Source organism: Oncorhynchus kisutch, unplaced genomic scaffold (assembly GCF_002021735.2).
Source record: "Oncorhynchus kisutch isolate 150728-3 unplaced genomic scaffold, Okis_V2 scaffold3072, whole genome shotgun sequence".
Classification (NCBI taxonomy): domain Eukaryota; kingdom Metazoa; phylum Chordata; class Actinopteri; order Salmoniformes; family Salmonidae; genus Oncorhynchus; species Oncorhynchus kisutch.
In genome coordinates this window covers 5,619-29,144 of record NW_022265017.1, presented here as the reverse complement: position 1 = coordinate 29,144, position 23,526 = coordinate 5,619, and the positions used below count along the sequence as shown (strand labels likewise).

Here is a 23,526-nt window from a genome sequence, read left to right as displayed (position 1 = left end):
CCGTCAGGGGACGCCTACTCTGTGAAGTGCACGTGTGCAATAACTCATTTCGCCTTTGCACTCCTTCTAAACAACGCACTTTTTGGAAACTTTGACACGGGTAAAGTCTACAAAACTTAGTCCACTCTGTTCGTAACAGTTTATAGTATTGAGAACAGAAAACTGTATTGAGATCAAATGTTTAATCGATGATAAGATTTGCAGAATGTCTGCCAAAATCCATCTCGTTCAATCTCCTCCCATTGCCGGCCACTGGGCTTCTTCTCACTACCATATTTGGTAGTGAGTGGAAACACCAAGCGGATGCTTCACATTTATACATCCAGTGAAATATCTGTTCTATCTGTGCCTTAATGCTCAAATGTGTTCAGACTGACATGGCTACTCTAGTTGTCATGGTAAAGGCGGGTGTGTGCAGGGGCATAGGCTGATTGGTGGTGGTGCCCATTCTTCCTCTCAATCAGAAGTTGTTTTGTAGCTTGCAAAGTCTACCTCAGTTGCTTTTAATGTTTGATATGAAAGTCTCCCACAGTTGATTTGAATGTTTGAAATCTTAGTGTAAGAACACTTTTAAAGCCTCAAAGGATAAGATGATCCAACTTTCAAAATGAGTCATTTTTGGCTAGCCACAGCATTTAACTACCTAGCTAGGTAGTTGTTTAGCTTGCTAGCACATTCAAACAATAAACGTGTGAGCTACCAGATTTTCTTGTCAAACTGTCGACAGAGTAGCTAGCATATGCTAAATCACAGTCTGGAAACCAGGTAAGGGCATTTCACCTTTCAGACAAGTCTCATGGCCAGGAATCAGATTTATGTGATTTCAAAATGTGGCTTGAAATATCTGATTCCATGTCCTTTTTGTCTGTGCAGACTGCAGGGGAAAAAAATCTGATTTGACTCAGCTATATACATAATTTTTTGTATTTGAGTCAAACTTCAAACTGCCACTCTGGCATTGCAGTTGGGTTGGGCATAAAACTAGAAAACAATTATTTGACAGGTATATAAAATCCGTTCTTCGTTTCGGGCAATATGACATGCGTTGCCTTTGACATGATTAAGGTAACTACTGTGCAGGTACATGACAGCAATAGCATTTGACATGTCAAAGATATTTAATTTGGGGCTTTCTGCAGAGACCAAAGCGAATCGGATGACGATCTGATTTCCGGTCCGTTTTGTTGTTACTTGCAAAACAGTACTTGGTTATGATTTGAGCAAGATACATTGATCCCAGATCTGCGTTTACCGGCAACCTCCGTGTGCTGGCGACCACGTGTCTGTGCGCTGACCAATGGCAACGCTCCTAGCTATAGCTGAACGAAGCCATGTGAGGATCTGTAAAATGGCGGCGCAGTGGCGTGGAAAAGATGAGCTTATAATCACCGGCAACACGGAATTTCTGACCGCAAACACATTCAATGAGGTACGGCTTTGATACCACATTTTTCTGCATACATGTGGACAAATAAAAATGACTTGTACCACTTTTCTTTGGCCTTTTTCATACACGAAAAATGGCAAACCAGCACGCGGTGCCTACACGTGGATGTGAACGGCTAGTAGTAGCTAACATTAGCTTCGAATCGCATGACGATTTAGTTCGGCATAAAATAATCTTATTGGCTTTCTGCAAAGTAATACCTGTCTAAGTTGCCGTGACGGTAAGTTGAATGTGCTATAATTCAATAGGGAGTCAGCAAAGTTTCTTCTCTACTCGGAAAAAGCGATGCTCTGTCTGCTGCTAACGTTCGTAGTTGCTGGACTCGCACACCTTCTAAAGACTGGTCGTGTTGGGTATCCGGAAGCTGGCAACAATGAATTGTCGGTTGGCGTCAACAAAAAGCAAATGATACAACAAAAAGCAAATGATACGATTAAATTGTTGAGTTTATTCTTTCGAATATTCTGCATTCACGTGGCTGCCGATATGGATATTTAGCAAAGTACTGGAACGAACACACTCACTGTCCCATACATAGCAGACAGGGACACATTACTTTTGTAATGTTGGAACTGGTACGGTCCAAGTGTTGGCATGCTACCTATGTCAACCATGGGCTCATACAAAAGTACACCCAATTCCGCTAAAATGCACCCTTATATTATATAATTGCATTTCAATTGCCTTTGCGTACCACCCATTTCAGTAAACATCCTCCATATATCCTTCACACATGTCAACACTGGTCTCACACCCAGGGCCTTGTTTTGTTGAACAAACTATAGCCGCTTTACTCTTGTGGCAAACATGAATGATAAACAGCGTTGTAGCTAGTGTGATTGTATAGGCCTAACATTGACGTTAATAGGAGTGTCAGGCACCTAGTAGCCAACAATGGCCTATTATTTCAACACTGTACACCTCTACTACTGTACTATCCCGCTCAATTAAAATAAATTATGTTTCCTGAGAGGTAATGAGGGATTAGTACATAGAGGCCCTATGGGTTCTGGTCCAAAGTAGTGTACTATATAAGGAGTAGGGTGCCATTTGGAATGGGCTCAATAATAATAATTAACGTTAAGCCACACTTTTCTGTTTTCCCCTTTCTGCACATTTTACAATGCTCCCATTGTTACTGTTCACTGTCTGCTCTCATCTCCCACACACGTATTGGTTGGGTGACGCTGAGAAGAGAACACTGACTGGGAACTCTCCCAAATGGCACCCTACTCCCTATAGTGCACTACTTTTCACCAGAGACCTATGGGCCTTGGTCAAAAGTAGTGCACTGCACTTCATATGTAATAGGATGCCATATGGGATTCAGCTTGTTGACTATCACGTTTCTCAAGAAAGCTCCATTTGGATCTATAAGCCCTGGTCATAAGTAGTGCACTGCATTTGGGAATAGGGTGTCTTTTGGGACGTAGCCCCATAATCATATTATAGACAGTGTCCCAGCAACAACCACCACCCCACCCAGGGAGGGGCCCGTTGTTGTCAAGGAGTGAGAGTGCAGACTAGTGTGCTATGGGCTAACTGTCACTTTCTATGACAAGACAACGCATGTCCTTATGAAGCGAGACACTTTGTGCTGCTGTTTTTCCACCTCGTTGGATAAATCAAACTGAAGTGTGGGAATGACTGTCTAAACATTTCCCTCCCCTGCCCCCGTCTCAGGGCTCTGCTCTTCAACAGTCTGAAAACATGGCATGCACACACACTCATTCTGATGGGAGGAGGAAGCATACAAACGCAGCCTCAACAAACACTATTGACTAGCAGCTTGTTTTATTGTATTCAGACTGCCCTTTATGTTCCTCAAGTGTCTTTTAGGAGAAATGTGTTAACTTTCTCAATCTTTCCTTAATTCCCCCCGTCCTTCCTCTTTGCCACTTTCTGTAAATACCTTAAAGAAGAAGGTCAGAAGGGAGGGACTTTGGACCCTCTCCTCCAATGGGAAAGAGACGAGGAGATGGGATGCGGGGAATCACAAAAATACTTATGATCGAGCAACTGTTTCTGTAGGCTGCGTTTACACAGGAGGCCCAATTCAGATATTTTTGCTTTGCTCTTTTGACCAATCAGATCTTTTCCCCAATAATTGGGCAGCCTATTTGCCTGACTCGTGATTGAACTTGTTCTCCCTTTCTGATCTTGTTGCTTGTTACAGGCTGTCCTGGGTAAAGGGGAAGTCAGTGATCTGGAAATGGACACTCATTCCTGCCTGGACCCTTCCATCCTGGCTATGTTTGAAGACTCCGCCGTAGCTGCAGAGGTCAGCATCAGGACACAATGTTGGCCAACATTCAGATATACTGGGGCGTATTCATTATGCTGATTCTGTTGTAAAACGTTTCTTAAAAGAAGGCAAATGAAACAGGGAGGGAACTTCCTGAATTTGACAATAGAAACTCTAATTTTGTTGTTTGCTACATTTTGGGTCTTAAACGGCTTCTGCAATGAATACGCCCCTGATGTAGACCCTGTTCCCACCCGAGACAGGTTCTACATCAGTTGTTCCCAAACTTCAGGTCGGGACCCAATCTGGGGTCCCCTGAGAAAATGTGTGATCTTATCAAACAAATTAAGATTTTTTGGGATCTTGTAATGTGTATAGAGTACAACCTTTTAGTGTCGACTCAGGGCCTTTTACACTATTAGAATGCCCTTTCGTGTCATTATTATTGGTTGGGACAGCCTGCGGGGCCTAAAGTGGAGGAAATATCGACACACAGCGTTAACTAGGGAATATCATGTTTCCAAGTGGGGTCCCCTGCATTTTCTAGCGTCAATTTGGAGTCAGAAAAACTCCTGGTTTACATGAACTTGTCCAATTAGAAACACTCTGCCTGTTCCTGTCCAATTAGAAACACTCTGCCTGTTCCTGTCCAATTAGAAACACTCTGCCTGTTCCTGTCCAATTAGAAATACTCTGCCTGTTCCTGTCCAATTAGAAACACTCTGCCTGTTCCTGTCCAATTAGAAACACTCTGCCTGTTCCTGTCCAATTAGAAACACTCTGCCTGTTCCTGTCCAATTAGAAACACTCTGCCTGTTCCTGTCCAATTAGAAACACTCTGCCTGTTCCTGTCCAATTAGAAACACTCTGCCTGTTCCTGTCCAATTAGAAACACTCTGCCTGTTCCTGTCCAATTAGAAACACTCTGCCTGTTCCTGTCCAATTAGAAACACTCTGCCTGTTCCTGTCCAATTAGAAACACTCTGCCTGTTCCTGTCCAACTATTGTTTCCCGTCACAGAAATGAGAGATGCCATTTGTACTATTTTTTATTAATTCAATTTATTTCATTTGTTTTTTTTAGACTAGGAGCAGACTGGATGAGGAGAGTGAGTCCACGTTGTTGACAGCTCTAACAGAGATCCTGGACAGTGTTGACGATGAGACCCTGTCTCCCTTTGACACCCTGCCTGACACTGGGCTCTTCTCTGACCAGAGGCTACGGGACAACTCCCCGGTGGGTAAAAACCAAGTGTGGGTCTGTGTGTGTGATTCAGAATTAATTGAGAATTAAGAGTAACCAGCAGTCCTGCTCTGAGACACTGTGTGAAAACAGTCCCAGCTGTTCTTGGTAACCAGCGGTCCTGCTCTGAGGCGCTGTGTGAAAACAGTCCCAGGTGTTCTTGGTAACCAGCAGTCCTGCTCTGAGACGCTGTGTGAAAACAGTCCCAGGTGTTCTTGGTAACCAGCAGTCCTGCTCTGAGGCGCTGTGTGAAAACAGTCCCAGGTGTTCTTGGTAACCAGCGGTCCTGCTCTGAGACACTGTGTGAAAACAGTCCCAGGTGTTCTTGGTAACCAGCAGTCCTGCTCTGAGACGCTGTGTGAAAACAGTCCCAGGTGTTCTTGGTAACCAGCGGTCCTGCTCTGAGACACTGTGTGAAAACAGTCCCAGGTGTTCTTGGTAACCAGCGGTCCTGCTCTGAGACACTGTGTGAAAACAGTCCCAGGTGTTCTTGGTAACCAGCGGTCCTGCTCTGAGACGCTGTGTGAAAACAGTCCCAGGTGTTCTTGGTAACCAGCGGTCCTGCTCTGAGACGCTGTGTGAAAACAGTCCCAGGTGTTCTTGGTAACCAGCGGTCCTGCTCTGAGACGCTGTGTGAAAACAGTCCCAGGTGTTCTTGGTAACCAGCGGTCCTGCTCTGAGACGCTGTGTGAAAACAGTCCCAGGTGTTCTTGGTAACCAGCGGTCCTGCTCTGAGACGCTGTGTGAAAACAGTCCCAGGTGTTCTTGGTAACCAGCGGTCCTGCTCTGAGACGCTGTGTGAAAACAGTCCCAGGTGTTCTTGGTAACCAGCGGTCCTGCTCTGAGACGCTGTGTGAAAACAGTCCCAGGTGTTCTTGGTAACCAGCGGTCCTGCTCTGAGACGCTGTGTGAAAACAGTCCCAGGTGTTCTTGGTAACCAGCAGTCCTGCTCTGAGACGCTGTGTGAAAACAGTCCCAGGTGTTCTTAGGTTGATGAGAATCAGGGGTACCGCTTATATTTTGGTTGTATCTGTAAGTCATGCTGAAAAGGGTGTGTCTGTGGCAGAACAATGTGATTGTTGTTTTGTAATTACTGTATTTCTCCTGTTTGGTGTGTTTCTCCAGTTGAGGCGGCTTCTGAGTTTAACACGGCCTCCACCTGATAAAGAAGCACTCTTCCGTTCCATAAAGACCCCCTCTTCATCTTCATCCCCCTCTTCCTCTGTTGGAAAGGTAGAAACCTCACCCCTTTCTGTTTTATGGAAGTGTGTGTGTCAGATTAGGATTAGCCGTACTACTACTGGTAATCCCACCCGTTAATCTAGGTTTACAGAGGTAATTTCAATGATAAAAGAACCACTAGAAGAGTGCTCTCCAACCATGTTCCTGGAGAGACGCCCTCCTGTAGGTTCTCTCCAACCCTGTTCCTGGAGAGACGCCCTCCTGTAGGTTTTTTCTCCAACCCTGTTCCTGGAAGCTACCCTTCTGTAGGTTTTCTCTCCAACCCTGTTCCTGGAGAGCTACCCTCCTGTAGGTTTTCACTCCAACCCTGTGTGTAACTATCCTGGGGTGTATTTATTACGTATTGCAACAGAAACCGTTTACTGTTTAAGAAGCAAACATAATGAAATGGGGAGGGTCCTACTTGAATTTGTCCAATAGAAACTCGATTTGATCGCAAAACGTTTTTCCGTTTGGAGTAAACTGTTTCTGTTGCAGAACAGTCATTTAGCTGTGGCGCTTTTTTCCATCACCGAGCAAATTTCAGGTCTGCTGACCGCAAACTGGAACAACTTCCGACGCGCGTTTATTGTGACCACTGAGGCTGTACCAGCTTTAAGTTAGTTAGTAGACTACTGTGGCTATTTGATCATCATGTAGGCCTACCAGAGTAGCCTACCATTTAAAAACAAGGGAGACAAATGCCTCCCATAACATTTTAACATGGAAATAGCTGTTCAATCATTCAGCCTACAGTAGCAGCCAATGTGTGGTGTTCAATATAAGCCTACATTCCATGAGACTTTTGGGGGAAAAAACATGTAGGGCTTGACATGAACCTGTTTATCCACTTGTTCGTCAGACAAGGAGGTGACTGAAAAATGTTGTTTGATGCAAGAAACCACTTTACAAAATAAAATTGATAATTATTCCGATACCGTTATTACAGAGAATCAAGACATTATGCTTCCCTCTGCCTATTGGATACTTAGTTTATTCAAGGCCATCTCAAAATACAACACTGCCCCTTTAAGACATGCAAATGCTCTTTACTTGACTGGCTTTTCAAAGATGTTTAGAAATACAAACGTTTTGTGCTCTTCTAGGAAGCAACCACTGCCCCCATTGTTAACTACAAATGATCTATAACTGGGCTAATAACTCACTAACTAGCAAAGAATATGAACAAATGTGCACAAGTGGCTACATGCAGCTCTCGTTTTGATCTCAAAACAAGCGCATGCTGTCCAGTGGCCATATATGATCCATATATGGCAATGGCTATTTTCATATAGGCCTTCTGTGGCTCTGATTGGTTATGGTGTACTGGTCTGTGTAAGGGTGCATGTTAATGCAATAGAATCCTACTCCGATGCGTTCTGCCTACAACAACATCTCTTGCACAGTTAGTTTTGCATACTAAGTCCTGGGTAGTTCCTTTTGTTTCTGTATGTTGCATTGAAGGTGACTAACATTGAGTTGAATCGATCCCAATTCCCACAGTAGAGCGAAATGTTGATAGTGTTAACGGGGTAAACTCTAGAAAGTCGAGCGAAGTTCAATCTCGTGCTTCTCTGCGCGGGATGATAGTTCATCTGCGTGGCAGTCCGAGGCGAGCTGTGCTACCGCTCACCTTAGAGGGACCATTGGCAGTCACGTTAAAAAACAAAACTATTTCTGTCGAGGCGCACTTTGAAGATGCTGGAACAGTCAACATTTTACTTTTCCTCTGCAAACAAAGCGAGTTGTGAATAGAAACATCTGTCAACCCCATTGTAGAATTGTTTATCTATTTCTGTGCGAGATAAATATTCCTCTGGAGGTTATGAGTACCGTAGGACGAGCCCTGCACTGGAGTAACTTGTTTGATTTCAAATAAGAAAAAACGTTTAAAGATTTACATGAGTTTTAATGTACTGAATAAAATGCCTATCATAATGAATTTGACATTTGTATGGGATTGGGTTGTGTCATAGTTTGGAAATTATATACAAAAAATATTAGTGTACTACACTATATGAGATTGAGTTTGTCATGAAAAATAATATAGAGAATGATATCTTTATTAAAAATGGAGCAATAGCGAGCGAGATTATGAGCATAGCGGGAGTAACAGTCTTGACGTCGTTCTTCCTTCCAGGTTGAGACGGTCATTCCAGACAGACCCTGGAAGACTAGGCTAACTCCCAGAGCCCAGGGCTCTTCCACATCCACACAGAGGAGCGATGGAGAGGAGGAGGAGGAGGAGCGCGGCAAGGTCCACATTCACAGCCCGCCTCAGGGCTTCAATCTGACCAATCAGGACTCGGGAGAACTCTCCCTCGACCGATCAGAAGTGAGAGCGCTGAACTCTGTAGAGAAGGACCATGGCTACTCCTCTACAGTGTCCCTGGTGGACCTGGTGAAACTCATGCACCCCTACTGCCTGAGGGTGTGCCTGGATGAGGAGGGGAAGAACTGGGTCGGCACATCCAGGCAGGAGGCCTCCTCCCTGGGGGAACGGAGCGCGGACCAGAGTGTACCCCTGGAGGGCGAGGTGTGGAGATATACGAAGCCTGGTTCGGAAGAGAGCGACGAGGAAATTGATGTGGACGGATCAGATGACGAGTGTCCCTCGGTAGGAGGAATGAAAGATGAGAAAGAGGGGGATGGAGAACAGGGAAGTAAAGGTGAAGAAGTGAAGCAACTAAAAAGTCTACTTGTGAAGTGGGACGGGCCCAAAGAAGGCCAGAAGACCAAGAACAAAAAAAGAGTGAGCTTCGGACCTGTCCTGGTGACATCCTACGAGCTACCGGCAGCAGACGAACCTGACTTAAACGTGCTCCCGGACTTGAGCGAGCTCACCAGCCAAATCCCCATTTTTGACTTCAACACCAAAACAAGAACCATTTCCCTCACAACAACCTCTCCAGAGTCTTCAGCAGCATCTTCAAAGGACAACCAGCATCAGGTTGTAACTGACTTGTCTGAAAGGACTGAAGATAAGTCGTCATCGGAGCCTCCACCACAGCGAGGCGAGTCCAAGCCCAGACCGGCCCTCAGTCTCCAGCAGTACCGCCTGCTGCGCCAGCAAAGACTACCCCTGGTGGGGAAACCTGAGAATTACACCACCAAATGGCCCTCTCTACCTGAAACCCCCACAGAGTTGCCTCCTATACCCTATTTACAAGGACCTAAATATAACATGTGGGGACCAACGACCACACATCCTACACATCATTACATAGGAAGTAAAACAGGGGGTGATGTCAGTGGATTCAAGCCTATATCTAAGACTAGGACGAAGATTGTCTCTCCTGCTTGTCCCAGTAAACCTGGTAAAGGTATTGGCATCAATGGATCAAGGCCTGTAAGAAGTGGGACTAAGACTCCTCCTACCAGCTCAGCTTTAAAGCCCAAACACAACTCAATGGAAGCTAAATCTGCGAATGATGTTGGTGTATTAAAGCCTATTTGGACTGACACCATCTCTCCTGCTAGTCCCTTACCAAGTCCCAACCTGAACTCCAGCTCAGTGGCGGGTCTGGGCCAGAACAGGACTAGCCCAGAAAAGAGTGCTGTTGCGGTCAGTAGCGACCCCCCAAACCCTGTCCTGGTCCCACTACCAGGAAGCCGTCCATCTTTGGCTGGATTTGATAGGAGCCGTGGGACCAACCAGGAGAAGCAGGAGCAGGAACAATCTCTACCTCTTTCCACCACCCAGGAGTCTCCGGCTCCCAAGCCCAAAATGGTGTTCTGCAACCGGGATCCAAGCCTGAAGAGCACCAGTCTCCTCCTTGAGATCCAGCGGAGGTTCTCCACCAAACAACCATCGCGGAAATTACTTCACACCCAAAACACTGCAGAGACCACGAAACAAGGGGATCAGCCTCGCTCTCTCAGCCCAAGGAAAGGGATCGAGACGGTACCAGAAGGGTCCAAGTTTTCCCCAAGTGCACCAGTAATGGCAAGTCCATCGTCCAGCCCCTCAGTCCATCCACCCACCCATGCTGTTGCTCCTTACCCAGAGATGGAGAGGGCAAAGCGGGTAGCCCTTGGTAACCTCCCCCATGTCCAACTGTCCACCTCTCCAGAGAGTAACACCTGCATACCGACCCCCACCTGCGGCACAGGTAAGCCAGATGAGCCATAACACACACATAAACAATATATTTTGTTGTAGGCTGAAGTTGACTGATTTTGGGTCAGTTTAGTATTTTACTTACTACAGGTTAAGGTTAGGTTTGGGGGAGTGGACTCTGATCCTAGATCTGTACCTAGGGGAAACTACACCCTGAGTATATATTTCTTCAGATAAAGCTAATTAAGCTATAGCTAAAATAATATAATTTTTTATTTAGTTAGAGCTGGTGTGAAATTAACAAAAATTTATAATTTGTGATTACTTTGATATCCTGTGTCAAATTCTTTCTAAGACCCATTCAGAAAGAGATTGTTGTCTCCATGTTCAGCTGAAGGAGTCAAAGCTTTACACATATTTGATGAGGCCTAGTGGTTAGAGACAGGTAGCCTAGTGGTTAGAGACAGGTAGCCTAGTGGTTAGAGACAGGCGGCCTAGTGGTTAGAGACAGGCGGCCTAGTGGTTAGAGACAGGCGGCCTAGTGGTTAGAGACAGGCGGCCTAGTGGTTAGAGACAGGCGGCCTAGTGGTTAGAGACAGGCGGCCTAGTGGTTAGAGACAGGCGGCCTAGTGGTTAGAGACAGGCGGCCTAGTGGTTAGAGACAGGCGGCCTAGTGGTTAGAGACAGGCGGCCTAGTGGTTAGAGACAGGCGGCCTAGTGGTTAGAGACAGGCGGCCTAGTGGTTAGAGACAGGCGGCCTAGTGGTTAGAGGCAGGCGGCCTAGTGGTTAGAGGCAGGCGGCCTAGTGGTTAGAGGCAGGCGGCCTAGTGGTTAGAGGCAGGCGGCCTAGTGGTTAGAGGCAGGCGGCGGCCTAGTGGTTAGAGGCAGGCGGCGGCCTAGTGGTTAGAGGCAGGCGGCGGCCTAGTGGTTAGAGGCAGGCGGCGGCCTAGTGGTTAGAGGCAGGCGGCGGCCTAGTGGTTAGAGGCAGGCGGCGGCCTAGTGGTTAGAGGCAGGCGGCGGCCTAGTGGTTAGAGGCAGGCGGCGGCCTAGTGGTTAGAGGCAGGCGGCGGCCTAGTGGTTAGAGGCAGGCGGCGGCCTAGTGGTTAGAGTGTTGGACTAGTAACCGAAAGGTTGCAAGTTCAAATCCCCAAGCTGACAAGGTACAAATCTGTCGTTCTGCCCCTGAACAAGGCAATTAACCCACTGTTCCTAGGCCGTCATTGAAAATAAGAATTTGTTCTTAACTGACTTGCCAAGTTAAATAAAGGTACAAAAAAAAAGTTGACGACTGCTTTTCAGAAAGTGTTTATCTTGTATACATTTTGTAAGGGGTGGGGCAGTCCCACTCATATTTTTCCGATAGGAAAGATGGAGAGGAAAGAGTTGCTGAAATAGCAGGGTTCTGGACTGGAACCCATGCTGCTGAAATAGCAGGGGTCTGGACTGGAACCAATGCTGCTGAAATAGCATGGGTCTGGACTGGAACCCATGCTGCTGAAATAGCATGGGTCTGGACTGGAACCCATGCTGCTGAAATAGCATGGGTCTGGACTGGAACCCATGCTGCTGAAATAGCATGGGTCTGGACTGGAACCCATGCTGCTGAAATAGCAGGGTTCTAGACTGGAACCCATTCTGCTGAAATAGCAGGGTTCTAGACTGGAACCTATGCTGCTGAAATAGCAGGGTTCTGGACTGGAACCCATGCTGCTGAAATAGCAGGGGTCTGGACTGGAACCCATGCTGCTGAAATAGCAGGGTTCTAGACTGGAACCCATGCTGCTGTGGTGTTCTGGAGGAAGCAGCTTAGAACACTAGACCAGAAGAAAGTTCACCTCGACGAACTGCTACTGTCCCTGCATTCAGAAACTGATTTCTCTTGGTCGCGTTGCAGGAATCCAAGCCACAGATCTGACCAGCCTTCTGGAGCGGTTTGAGGAAACACAAGGTGAGTGAGGGATCAGTGGGGTTTCATTAACTCTCTCCCTTTCTTCTTCCAGCTATACTACGTCCCATCCATTCTGGGATTTGCATTAAGATGTATTGATTTGGTTGATGCATACATCCCAGCTACCCCTGTCCTTGTCATCGTACAGTCACATAGTCCATCTGTAAATAGCCCATCCAATCTACCTACCTCGTCCCCATATTGTTTTTATTTACTTTGCTGCTCTTTTGCCCACCAGTATCACTACTTATACCATCATCTGCTCATCATCATCTGCTCATCTATCACACCAGTATCACTACTTACACCATCATCTGCTCATCATCATCTGCTCATCTATCACACCAGTATCACTACTTACACCATCATCTGCTCATCATCATCTGCTCATCTATCACACCAGTATCACTACTTACACCATCATCTGCTCATCATCATCTGCTCATCTATCACACCAGTATCACTACTTACACCATCATCTGCTCATCATCATCTGCTCATCTATCACACCAGTATCACTACTTACACCATCATCTGCTCATCATCATCTGCTCATCTATCACACCAGTATCACTACTTACACCATCATCTGCTCATCATCATCTGCTCATCTATCACACCAGTATCATTACTTACACCATCATCTGCTCATCATCATCTGCTCATCTATCACACCAGTATCACTACTTACACCATCATCTGCTCATCATCATCTGCTCATCTATCACACCAGTATCATTACTTACACCATCATCTGCTCATCATCATCTGCTCATCTATCACACCAGTATCACTACTTACACCATCATCTGCTCATCATCATCTGCTCATCTATCACGCCAGTGTTAATCTGATAAATTGTAATTACTTTTCTACTATGGCATATTTATTGCCTTACCTCCTCATGCCATTTGCACACACTGTATATAGATTATTTTTAACCTATTGTGTTGACTGTACGCTTGTTTATTCCATGTGTAACTCTGTGTTGTTTCTGTCGCACTGATTTACTTTATCTTGGCCAGGTCGCAGTTGTAAATGAGAACTTGTTCTCAACAAACTTACCTGGTTAAATAAAGGTGAAATTAAAAAAAAATCTTGAACATGGTGATGGAAAAAGGCACAACAGATCCTAAATCAGCCCTCCTACTCTAAGATTGAACCCCTGATCTTGCCTCCCCATGTCTGTGTCTCTTCCCACAGCCAAAGAGGAGACTGAGAGTGAACCTGAAGGCAGTCCAGATAGGAGCCCTGTTAGAGATGAAGAGCTGAGCAACACTGAAGGTGAGTTAAAGGAAGGACTCAGCCTGGAGACTTGCACCCTATTACCTCCTTAGTGCACTACTTTTGACCAGACCATATATGGGCACTGGTCAAAAGTAGTGCACTATAAAGGGAATAGGGCGCCATTTGGGATGAAACTGTTCTTCTACTTAATTTCAAGTTTAGTCCGCACAGTTGCTCAGAGGACTTTGCTGTGGTTATTCTCATGCTTTGGAACAGAACTTCAGTTCATCATCTGGTTTGTTGCTTTCTTTCCAGGGATGCGGACACTGCTGGGTGCCTATCTCCTCAGCACCCAAGATAAACTCTGTCTTCCAGCACCCACTGGCTTTCCAGAACTTGTCAACACACTCAAACCCCACAGAACTCCGGGACCCCTCAGAACTCCGGGACCCCTCAGAACTCCGGAGCCCCTCAGAACTCCGGGACCCCTCAGAACTCCGGAACCCCTCAGAACTCCGGAACCCCTCAGAACTCCGGAGCCCCTCAGAACTCCGGAGCCCCTCAGAACTCCGGAGCCCCTCAGAACTCCGGAGCCCCTCAGAACTCCGGAGCCCCTCAGAACTCCGGAGACCCTCAGAACTCCGGGACCCCTCAGAACTCTGGAACGTTGCGATACTCAGGAACCTCTCAGCACCCAGAATGTTCTCAGCACTCAGGAACAGGTCCCTGCACAGCCGCGCTGGAAACCTCTTACCCCTGTCGCACCTCAGAGGAAGCAACCGGCGACCCCCAAACCTCTCCCTCACAAGGCCATCCAAATCATCGACCCCCGTCCTCTACCACCCAAAAAGGCCCACCCTCTCCCCCCAAAGCCCCCTGTCACCCCCCCTGAGTTCCAGACACCAGTATCTGTCTCCTCGGACCACGACTACTGCCTATCTCAGGATCAACCAGGGAGTAATACTACTATGTTATGCAGCAAAAGACAAACCATACTCCCCGACCACCAACCAATTCCCAACCCCTCCTCAGTGCCCGGCACACAGAACTCTGGGAAATATTTGCGCCAGCAGCAGCCAGTGGACTCCAGGTCTGTTCCAGAGACACAACTTCCCTCAGACTCTGCTCCGCCATCTACAGAGAGCTCCCCCTCTAGGACGGACGCCATTACTGCAGGGGAGACACAGGAAGAGAGAACCAGCCCCTGCATCCCCTCCCCTCCTTCACCCAGTCCCCCTGCCAGAGGTAGGAGGTCGTCCCGGCGCTATCGGACAAGGTCTTCATGCTCGGACTCTAGCTCTAGGTCCCCTTCTTCATCGTCATCTTCCTCATCCTCGTCCTCCTCCTCTCGATCCAGGTCTCGCTCTCCACCCCGAAAGAGGTAGGTTCAAATTCTGTGTGGTGACTGTTATTGCTCTTGAATTAAAACCTGTTGAAGATCTTGGTTCCCAACTGGGAACCAGCCCTCCCACCATCAGCTGGAATGTGGCGCATGGAACGCAAAAAATATTCTTACAAATATTTAACCTCCACACATTAACAAGTCCAATAGCTCAAATGAAAGATAAACAACTTGTTTATCCTGCCAGCAAGTCAGATTTCTACATAGCACATATTTATGTCAAACCACCACCGAAGACACACCGAAGACACAGCTAATTTCCATAGCCAAATTGAACAAAATATGCAATCACCAAACGCAGGATTAAAATAAAAATAATTCACTAACCTTTTGAAATCTTCATCAGATTACAGTAATATAACATGTTACACAGTACATTTATGTTTTTTTCAATAATATGCTATATATATCCATAAATCTCTGTTTACAGAGACATTGTTCAAAAAATGCTACTCAAATGTCCGGAGAAATGACGATAGCTCCGGCAGATGCCGTCAGCTAACAAGGAATACACATCATAAACTTAGACTAAATATGTATGTTCTACATATATATAGAAAGATACACTTCTTCTTAATGCAATCGCTGTGTTACATTTATTTTTAACGTTACAGATTTCTTTCACTAAGCTATAATATGAGTCGGCGCTCAGGAATTAGCATTTTGGCTCCTCTATCTTGGAGTCCACAGAAACCCAAATTTAACACATAAATATTCCCTTACCTTTGCTGTTCTTCCATACCCTTATCAAAAACAGCTTTAGTTTTGAAGTGTCTTTCGGTTATCAAACACGACATATTTCGGTTGAAATGCAGCCAAAAAGTCAAGTGGGTGCGCACCAAAACGTCGAAATTACATATTATATGTCGACTAAACTTGTCAAACTATGTTCAGAACACAGCGTTATCATGTTATATAGCTTCACAGCAATTCTGAGGACGAACAGAAACACACGCATCGTTTAATCAATCTTGGAAGAAAGACATCACCGGAGCAGAACGCGCATGAGAGTAACCTGTTTTCTCGCGTGACCGAAAGGTTTCGGCCGGCCAAAACTCTCGTGAGCGTGCAATTCTCACAATGAGAAGCCCCATTGAAAGCAGACATCGCGCTGAAGACATAGAAACGGTTCCCAGGACTGTAGGTGCTTGGGAAGGGTGGGGGCGATGACGTCAAAGTTGGGCCAACTTTTATGATGACAAGAGAGAGTTTGGGAGAATTAGTGCCCTGAGAGTTCTGCTTTACATACAGACATAATTTAAACGGTTTTAGAAGCTTTAGAGTGTTTTCTATTCAATAATAATTATTATATGCATATATTAGCAATTTTTGACAGATTTATTTTCTGTTTACTATGGGCACGCCATCCCCCCAAAGGGGGCAGCAATCAGCCCTATCTTTAACAGGTTTTAAAGTTGGGGAGAGAGGAGGGGGGCCATGTTAGTGGGTGTGGCCATGTTAGTGGGTGTGGCCAATGGTAAGGTACTTTTTTTTTCAGTTTTAAATCCAATTTCTTCCAATTCTACACGTTTTGCCATGAGGCTGACAGAAAAAAATATCCGTTTTAATTTTTTTTAGCAGTTTTACACATTTCGCCAAAGCATAAATACACGTTATGAGCCACCAATCAATGACATGAGAGGTTTTGAACTTCTCCCTGACTGTGTACTTTTTATTTTGGTGATTGTTAGTTCTAAAAGATGATCTTCAAGATAAATGGCTCCACTATATCTTCTACATACTTTACATCTGGTTTTAGTCATTAAGTTTTACACTCAACTTTTACCCCCCAAAATGTATTTTCTTGCTTTAACCCACGTCCTCCTTCCTCTTTTTCCAACCCCTCTACCTCCCACCTCCCCATCCCTCTCCCACCTCCCCATCCCTCTCCCACCTCCTATCCCTCTCCCTCCTCCCCATCCCTCTCCCACCTCCCCATCCCTCTCCCACCTCCCCATCCCTCTCCCACCTCCTATCCCTCTCCCTCCTCCCCATCCCTCTCCCACCTCCCATCCCTCTCCCACCTCCTATCCCTCTCCCCTCCTCCCCATCCCTCTCCCACCTCCCCATCCCTCTCCCACCTCCTATCCCTCTCCCTCCTCCCCATCCCTCTCCCACCTCCCCATCCCTCTCCCACCTCCTATCCCTCTCCCTCCTCCCCATCCCTCTCCCACCTCCCCATCCCTCTCCCTCCTCCCCATCCCTCTCCCACCTCCCCATCCCTCTCCCACCTCCCCATCCCTCTCCCACCTCCCCATCCCTCTCCCTCCTCCCCATCCCTCTCCCACCTCCCCATCCCTCTCCCTCCTCCCCATCCCTCTCCCTCCTCCCCATCCCTCTCCTCCCCATCCTTCTCCTCCCCATCCTTCTCCTCCCCATCCCTCTCCCTCCTCCCCATCCCTCTCCCTCTCCTCCCCCCCCCCCCCCCCATCCCTCTCCCCCTTCTCCTCCTCCCCATCCCTCTCCCTCTCCTCCCCATCCCTCTCCCTCCCCATCCCTCCTCCCCTCCCCATCCCTCATCCCTCTCCCTCCTCCCCATCCCTCATCCCTCTCCCTCCTCCCCATCCCTCATCCCTCTCCCTCCTCCCCATCCCTCTCCCTCCTCCCCATCCTTCTCCTCCTCCCCACCCCTCTCCCTCTCCTCCCCATCCTTCTCCTCCTCCCCATCCTTCTCCTCCTCCCCATCCCTCATCCCTCTCCCTCCTCCCCATCCCTCATCCCTCTCCCTCCTCCCCATCCCTCATCCCTCTCCTCCCTCCTCCCCATCCCTCTCCCTCCTCCCATCCTTCTCCTCCTCCCCACCCCTCTCCCTCTCCTCCCCATCCTTCTCCTCCTCCCCATCCTTCTCCTCCTCCCCATCCCTCTCCCTCTCCTCCCCATCCCTCTCCCTCCTCCCCATCCCTCTCCCTCCTCCCCATCCCTCTCCCTCCTCCCCATCCTTCTCCTCCTCCCCACCCCTCTCCCTCTCCTCCCCATCCCTCTCCCTCCTCCCCATCCCTCCTCCCCATCCCTCTCCCTCCTCCCCATCCCTCTCCCTCCTCCCCATCCCTCTCCCTCCTCCCCATCCCTCTCCCTCCTCCCCATCCTTCTCCTCCTCCCCATCCCTCTCCCTCTCCTCCCCATCCCTCCTCCCCATCCCTCTCCCTCATCCCCATCCCTCTCCCTCCTCCCCATCCTTCCCCTCCTCCCCATCCTCTCCTCTCCTCCCCATCCTTCTCCTCCTCCCTCTCCCTCTCCTCCCCATCCTTCTCCTCCTCCCTCTCCCTCTCCTCCCCATCCTTCTCCTCCCTCTCCCTCTCCTCCCATCCTTCTCCTCCCTCTCCCTCTCCTCCCCATCCCTCCTCCCCATCCCTCTCCCTCTCCTCCCCATCCCTCTTCTCCCTCCTCCCCATCCTTCTCCCTCCTCCCCATCCCTCCTCCCTCTCTCCCCATCCCTCTCCCTCTCCTCCCCATCCCTCTCCCTCTCCTCCCCATCCTCTCCCTCTCCTCTCCCCATCCTTCTCCTCCTCCCCATCCCTCTCCCCTCCTCCCTCTCTCCTCTCCTCCCCATCCCTCTCCTCCCTCTCCCTCTCCTCCCCATCCCTCTCCCTCCTCCCCATCCCTCTCCCTCTCCTCCCCATCCCTCCTCCCTCCATCCTCTCCCATCTCCTCCCATCCTCTCCTCCTCCCCATCCCTCTCCCTCCTCCCATCCCTCTCCTCTCCCCATCCCTCTCCCTCCTCCCATCCCTCTCCCTCTCCTCCGCCATCCCTCTCCCTCCTCCCCATCCCTCTCCCTCCTCCCCATCCCTCTCCCTCGTCTCCTCCCCATCCCTCTCCCTCCTCCCATCCCTCTCCCTCCTCCTCCCCATCCCATCCCCTCTCCTCCCTCCTCCTCCCCATCCCTCTCCCTCCTCCCCATCCCTCTCCCTCTCCTCCCCATCCCTCTCCCTCTCCTCCCATCCCTCTCCCCCTCCTCCCCATCCCTCTCCTCTCCTCCCCATCCCTCTCCCTCCTCCCCATCCCTCTCCCTCCCCTCCCCATCCCTCTCCCTCCTCCCCATCCTCCTCCCCATCCCTCTCCCTCCTCCCCATCCCTCTCCCTCCAACCCATCCCTCTCCCTCTCCTCCCCATCCCTCTCCCTCTCCTCCCCATCCCTCTCCCTCCTCCCCATCCCTCTCCCTCCTCCCCATCCCTCTCCCCTCCTCCCCATCCCTCTCCCTCCTCTCCCTCCTCCCCATCCCTCTCCTCCCCATCCCTCTCCCTCCTCCCCATCCTTCTCCTCCTCCCCATCCTTCTCCTCCTCCCTTTCCCTCCTCCCCATCCTTCTCCTCCTCCCCATCCCTCTCCCTCTCCTCCCCATCCCTCCTCCCCTCCCCATCCCTCATCCCCTCCTCATCCCTCTCCCTCCCCATACTCTCCTTCCCATCCCTCTCCCTCTCCACCCGATCCCTCTCCACCACATCCCTCTCTCACTTCTCCCCCACCAGGTTCTGTCCCAGGCGTTCTGAAAGCAGCTCCTCCTCCTCGTCCTCTTGCTCCAGCTCCGTCTCCCGTTCCCCAGTTCCCTGTCGGTACCGCCTCCCCTACCCACAGTCCTGGAACCGCTCTCGGTCCACATCAAAGTCCTGGACTCAGTCTGGTTCCAGATCTCGGTCCAGATCCCCCACCACACTGGCCTACAGCAGGGCCCAGAGGTGGAGGGACTGCTACAGGTCAGTGATGGCATTAATACATTTCTTAAATAACTTTTTGTTAAACTATTTTGTAAATGTTTTTAGGGTTGTGTATTATTAAAGGAGTTCTGAATGATTGTATTAGACTCTGATTAAACTATAGCCACACGGGTCTTCTGTAGTCCATCTCACCTTGCTGCCTCCTCTCCCCTGTCCCAACCTTCAGCTCCAACAACATCAGGGACTCCAGGAAACGAAAGAGACAACAAGATATGAGGAATCAAAAACTAAAAGCCATAGTGAGTACTGTGTAGTACATTACAAACCGTGGTACACCTTGTGTTTTTGCTGTTAACATTTTAGAAATATATTTTTTTATACTTTTTAAGATGTTTAAGATGTAAGTGTGACATTACTTCCTGATTTGATTTGGAGACCAAATTGCCACCAACTGTCCTCTTCGGTTCCCACCAGATGGCCAAGCTGCAAATTGAAGATTGGCTATATCATAAACATTTATGGAAACCAAAATGAGCTTTTTGGTCATCGATTTAGGTCAGGAATAAGGTTAGCAGTGTGGTCAGGGTTAACGTTGGATGAGTTGCGGTGAAACTGCCACGTCCGTCTGAGATTATTACAATAACAAAGAGGTTTCAAACAACAAGCACTTTTATTCCCTGACATCATTGTATGTGTGATAAAACAGCTACAATGTATTTCAATTAGACTTCTCTAAAACCATAACAGATGGTCCTGGGCGAGACCTGTGAGGTGAGGGCCTATGGCAGCGTTTCCCCTTTCGCAGAGCTCAGCTTTAATGTTTGGGTTTGAGAAGATCATTTGTATAAATCTGCAGGACTTGTGATAGTGACACCCCTTGGTGCGTTGTTTTGTGTGGCCAGGACGAGCGCAGGGTGGTGTACGTGGGCCGCATCCAGAGGACCATGATGCACGCGGAGCTGAGAGAACGCTTCTCTCTGTTTGGAGAGGTGGAGGAATGCACCCTGCACTTTAGAGACAGGGGGTGAGTCTCTCTGCATCAAAAGAGATGGTCAAACATTGTTAGCATCAGTGTCTTTAAACTCTTTTTTCCCTCTAGACTTTCTGTCCTCTTTCCCCCTCTGTCCCCCTCACCTCTCCCCCTCTGTCCCCCTCACCTCTCTCTTTCTCTCTCTGTCTCCCTCACCTCTCTCTTTCTCTCCCTCACCTCTCTCTTTCTCTCTCTCTGTCTCCCTCACCTCTCTCTGTCTCCCTCACCTCTCTCTTTGTCTCTCTCTGTCTCTCACCTCTCTCTTCTCTCTCTCCTCTCTCTTTCTCTCTCTGTCTCCCTCACCTCTCTCTTTCTCTCTCTGTCTCCCTCACCTCTCTCTTTCTCTCTCTGTCTCCCTCACCTCTCTCTTTCTCTCTCTGTCTCCCTCACCTCTCTCTTTCTCTCTCTCTGTCTCCCTCACCTCTCTCTTTCTCTCTCTCTGTCTCCCTCACCTCTCTCTGTCTCCCTCACCTCTCTCTCTCCCTCACCTCTCTCTTTCTCTCTCTCTCTCCCTCACCTCTGTCCCCCTCACCTCTCCCTCTGTCTCCCTCCTCTCTCTTTCTCTCTCTCTGTCCCCCTCACCTCTCTCTCTCTCGGCCCCCTTAGATATAATCATACTTCATTTTATTTATTGAAGACTTATTTCATACTTCATTTTATTTATTGAAGACTTATTTCATCAGGTAACTTACCTTTGTCCATATCAGGTGGTTAGGAAATAACCATTTCTTAACCTGTGTTCTGTTTCCATAGCGACCACTACGGCTTTGTGACGTTCTACAACATGAAAGATGCGTTCGCAGCCATCGAGAACGGTTACAAGCTGAGGAGACCTGACGAGCTGCCCTTTGACCTCTGCTTCGGGGGCAGGCGTCAGTTCTGCAAATCTACGTACGCCGACCTAGGTGAGAACCTTTAAGGGTGGTCCCAAATGGGAAAGGGAGATACCTACTCAGTTGTTCAACTGAAATGTCTTCCACCTTTAACCCAACCCCTCTGACTCAGAGAGGTACGGGGGCCTTAATCGACATCCACGTATTCGGGCGCCTGGAGAACAGTGGGTTAACTGCCTTGCTCAGTGGCAGAACAACAGATTTGACCCAGCAACCTTTCGGTTACTGGCCCAATGTTCCTAACCACTAGGCTACCTGCCACACAATGGCGCCCTATGTTCCTAACCACTAGGCTACCTGCCACACAATGGCGCCCTATGTTCCTAACCACTAGGCTACCTGCCACACAATGGCGCCCTACGTTCCTAACCACTAGGCTACCTGCCACACAATGGCGCCCAACGTTCCTAACCACTAGGCTACCTGCCACACAATGGCGCCCTATGTTCCTAACCACTAGGCTACCTGCCACACAATGGCGCCCTATGTTCCTAACCACTAGGCTACCTGCCACACAATGGCGCCCTATGTTCCTAACCACTAGGCTACCTGCCACACAATGGCGCCCTATGTTCCTAACCACTAGGCTACCTGCCACACAATGGTGCCCAACGTTCCTAACCACTAGGCTACCTGCCACACAATGGCGCCCTATGTTCCTAACCACTAGGCTACCTGCCACACAATGGCGCCCAACGTTCCTAACCACTAGGCTACCTGCCACACAATGGCGCCCTATGTTCCTAACCACTAGGCTACCTGCCACACAATGGCGCCCAACGTTCCTAACCACTAGGCTACCTGCCACACAATGGCGCCCTATGTTCCTAACCACTAGGCTACCTGCCACACAATGGCGCCCTATGTTCCTAACCACTAGGCTACCTGACACACAATGGCGCCCTATGTTCCTAACCACTAGGCTACCTGCCACACAATGGCGCCCTATGTTCCTAACCACTAGGCTACCTGCCACACAATGGCGCCCTATGTTCCTAACCACTAGGCTACCTGCCACACAATGGCGCCCTATGTTCCTAACCACTAGGCTACCTGCCACACAATGGCGCCCTATGTTCCTAACCACTAGGCTACCTGCCACACAATGGCGCCCAACGTTCCTAACCACTAGGCTACCTGCCACACAATGGCGCCCTATGTTCCTAACCACTAGGCTACCTGCCACACAATGGCGCCCTATGTTCCTAACCACTAGGCTACCTGCCACACAATGGCGCCCTATGTTCCTAACCACTAGGCTACCTGCCACACAATGGCGCCCAACGTTCCTAACCACTAGGCTACCTGCCACACAATGGCGCCCTATGTTCCTAACCACTAGGCTACCTGCCACACAATGTCGCCCTATGTTTATTAAGAATGTGTATCGGCCTCTCGAACGAAGGCTTTCCCCTTTTGGGAAATAGATGACATGAGTTTATTAAGTCACATGCCCAGGGTCGCAGATGTAATTGCAGGGTAAACCGGTTGAAATCATAGCATATTGGTAACTGAACTGGTTTGTTTCACCAGATTGTAATCGGGAAGAGGAGGAACCCACTCCAGCGAAAAGGGAAGAGGAGGAGCTGGACTTTGACACTCTATTGAAGCAGGCACAGAAAGGCTTGAAGCGGTAGCAGAGTCCTGGAGGAAGAGAGGGAGCCAAGAAAGGAATGATGGAGACAAGGTCCCAAATGTCACCCTATTCCCTATAGAGGGTACTAACCTTAGGGTTCTGGTCCCAAAGCAGTGCCCTCTATAGAAGGGAACAGGGGTGTTATTTGGAACTGAGCCAACAAGTTAGCAAGACTTACCTCAGAGCTATACACATACTTTAACATGTTTAAATATTGTTTTAACTTGTATTGGTTCACTGTTATCAACTCATTTGATTTACTGTGAAAGCACAACTTTGTTGATGCAGTAAAAATATTTTTAAAGGAAAAAGAATCATAGGAAAATGATTATAATATTGTAAAGTAGTTTTTTATGAAGGCTCTTTAAATATCTTTGTCTGCACTAATATTGCACTTGCACGCTTTGCTTTACTCTTGTCTGTTACAATGTTTAACAAGTTGAGATTCCCTTAGTCATTTTATTCCCAATTATAAACATGTTCTTTATGAATGAATAAAGACTATTATTGTGTCACCCTGAA

The 23,526-nt window shown here is 48.5% G+C and overlaps 1 protein-coding gene across 3 annotated transcripts; it reads left to right on the top strand.

Moving 5' to 3' along the window:
* Nucleotides 1–660: 660 nt before the first annotated feature.
* Nucleotides 661–23,526, top strand: LOC109877335 (peroxisome proliferator-activated receptor gamma coactivator-related protein 1). 3 transcript variants are annotated; one of them, XM_031820189.1, is made up of 13 exons: nucleotides 661–765; nucleotides 3,624–3,728; nucleotides 4,776–4,928; nucleotides 6,060–6,167; nucleotides 8,296–10,267; nucleotides 12,110–12,163; nucleotides 13,367–13,447; nucleotides 13,706–14,771; nucleotides 19,260–19,484; nucleotides 19,672–19,744; nucleotides 20,348–20,469; nucleotides 21,229–21,380; nucleotides 22,902–23,526. In XM_031820189.1, exons 2-13 carry the CDS (start codon nucleotides 3,660–3,662, stop codon nucleotides 23,003–23,005), a joined length of 4,179 nt encoding a protein of 1,392 aa, XP_031676049.1. In that variant the 5' UTR covers nucleotides 661–765; nucleotides 3,624–3,659; the 3' UTR covers nucleotides 23,006–23,526. The 3 variants fall into 3 exon arrangements, with proteins under 3 accessions (XP_031676049.1, XP_031676047.1, XP_031676048.1); XM_031820187.1 differs by lacking the exon at nucleotides 661–765 and adding an exon at nucleotides 1,223–1,429; XM_031820188.1 differs by lacking the exons at nucleotides 661–765; nucleotides 6,060–6,167 and adding an exon at nucleotides 1,223–1,429.

Excerpts from the sequence above, each read along its gene's own strand:
- LOC109877335 (XM_031820187.1), top strand. The coding sequence starts at position 1,298 with ATGGCAACGCTCCTAGCTATAGCTGAACGAAGCCATGTGAGGATCTGT. Across the intron at positions 10,268-12,109 it reads GACCCCCACCTGCGGCACAG|GAATCCAAGCCACAGATCTG; the intron begins GTAAGCCAGATG and ends GTCGCGTTGCAG. Across the intron at positions 20,470-21,228 it reads CTGCACTTTAGAGACAGGGG|CGACCACTACGGCTTTGTGA; the intron begins GTGAGTCTCTCT and ends CTGTTTCCATAG.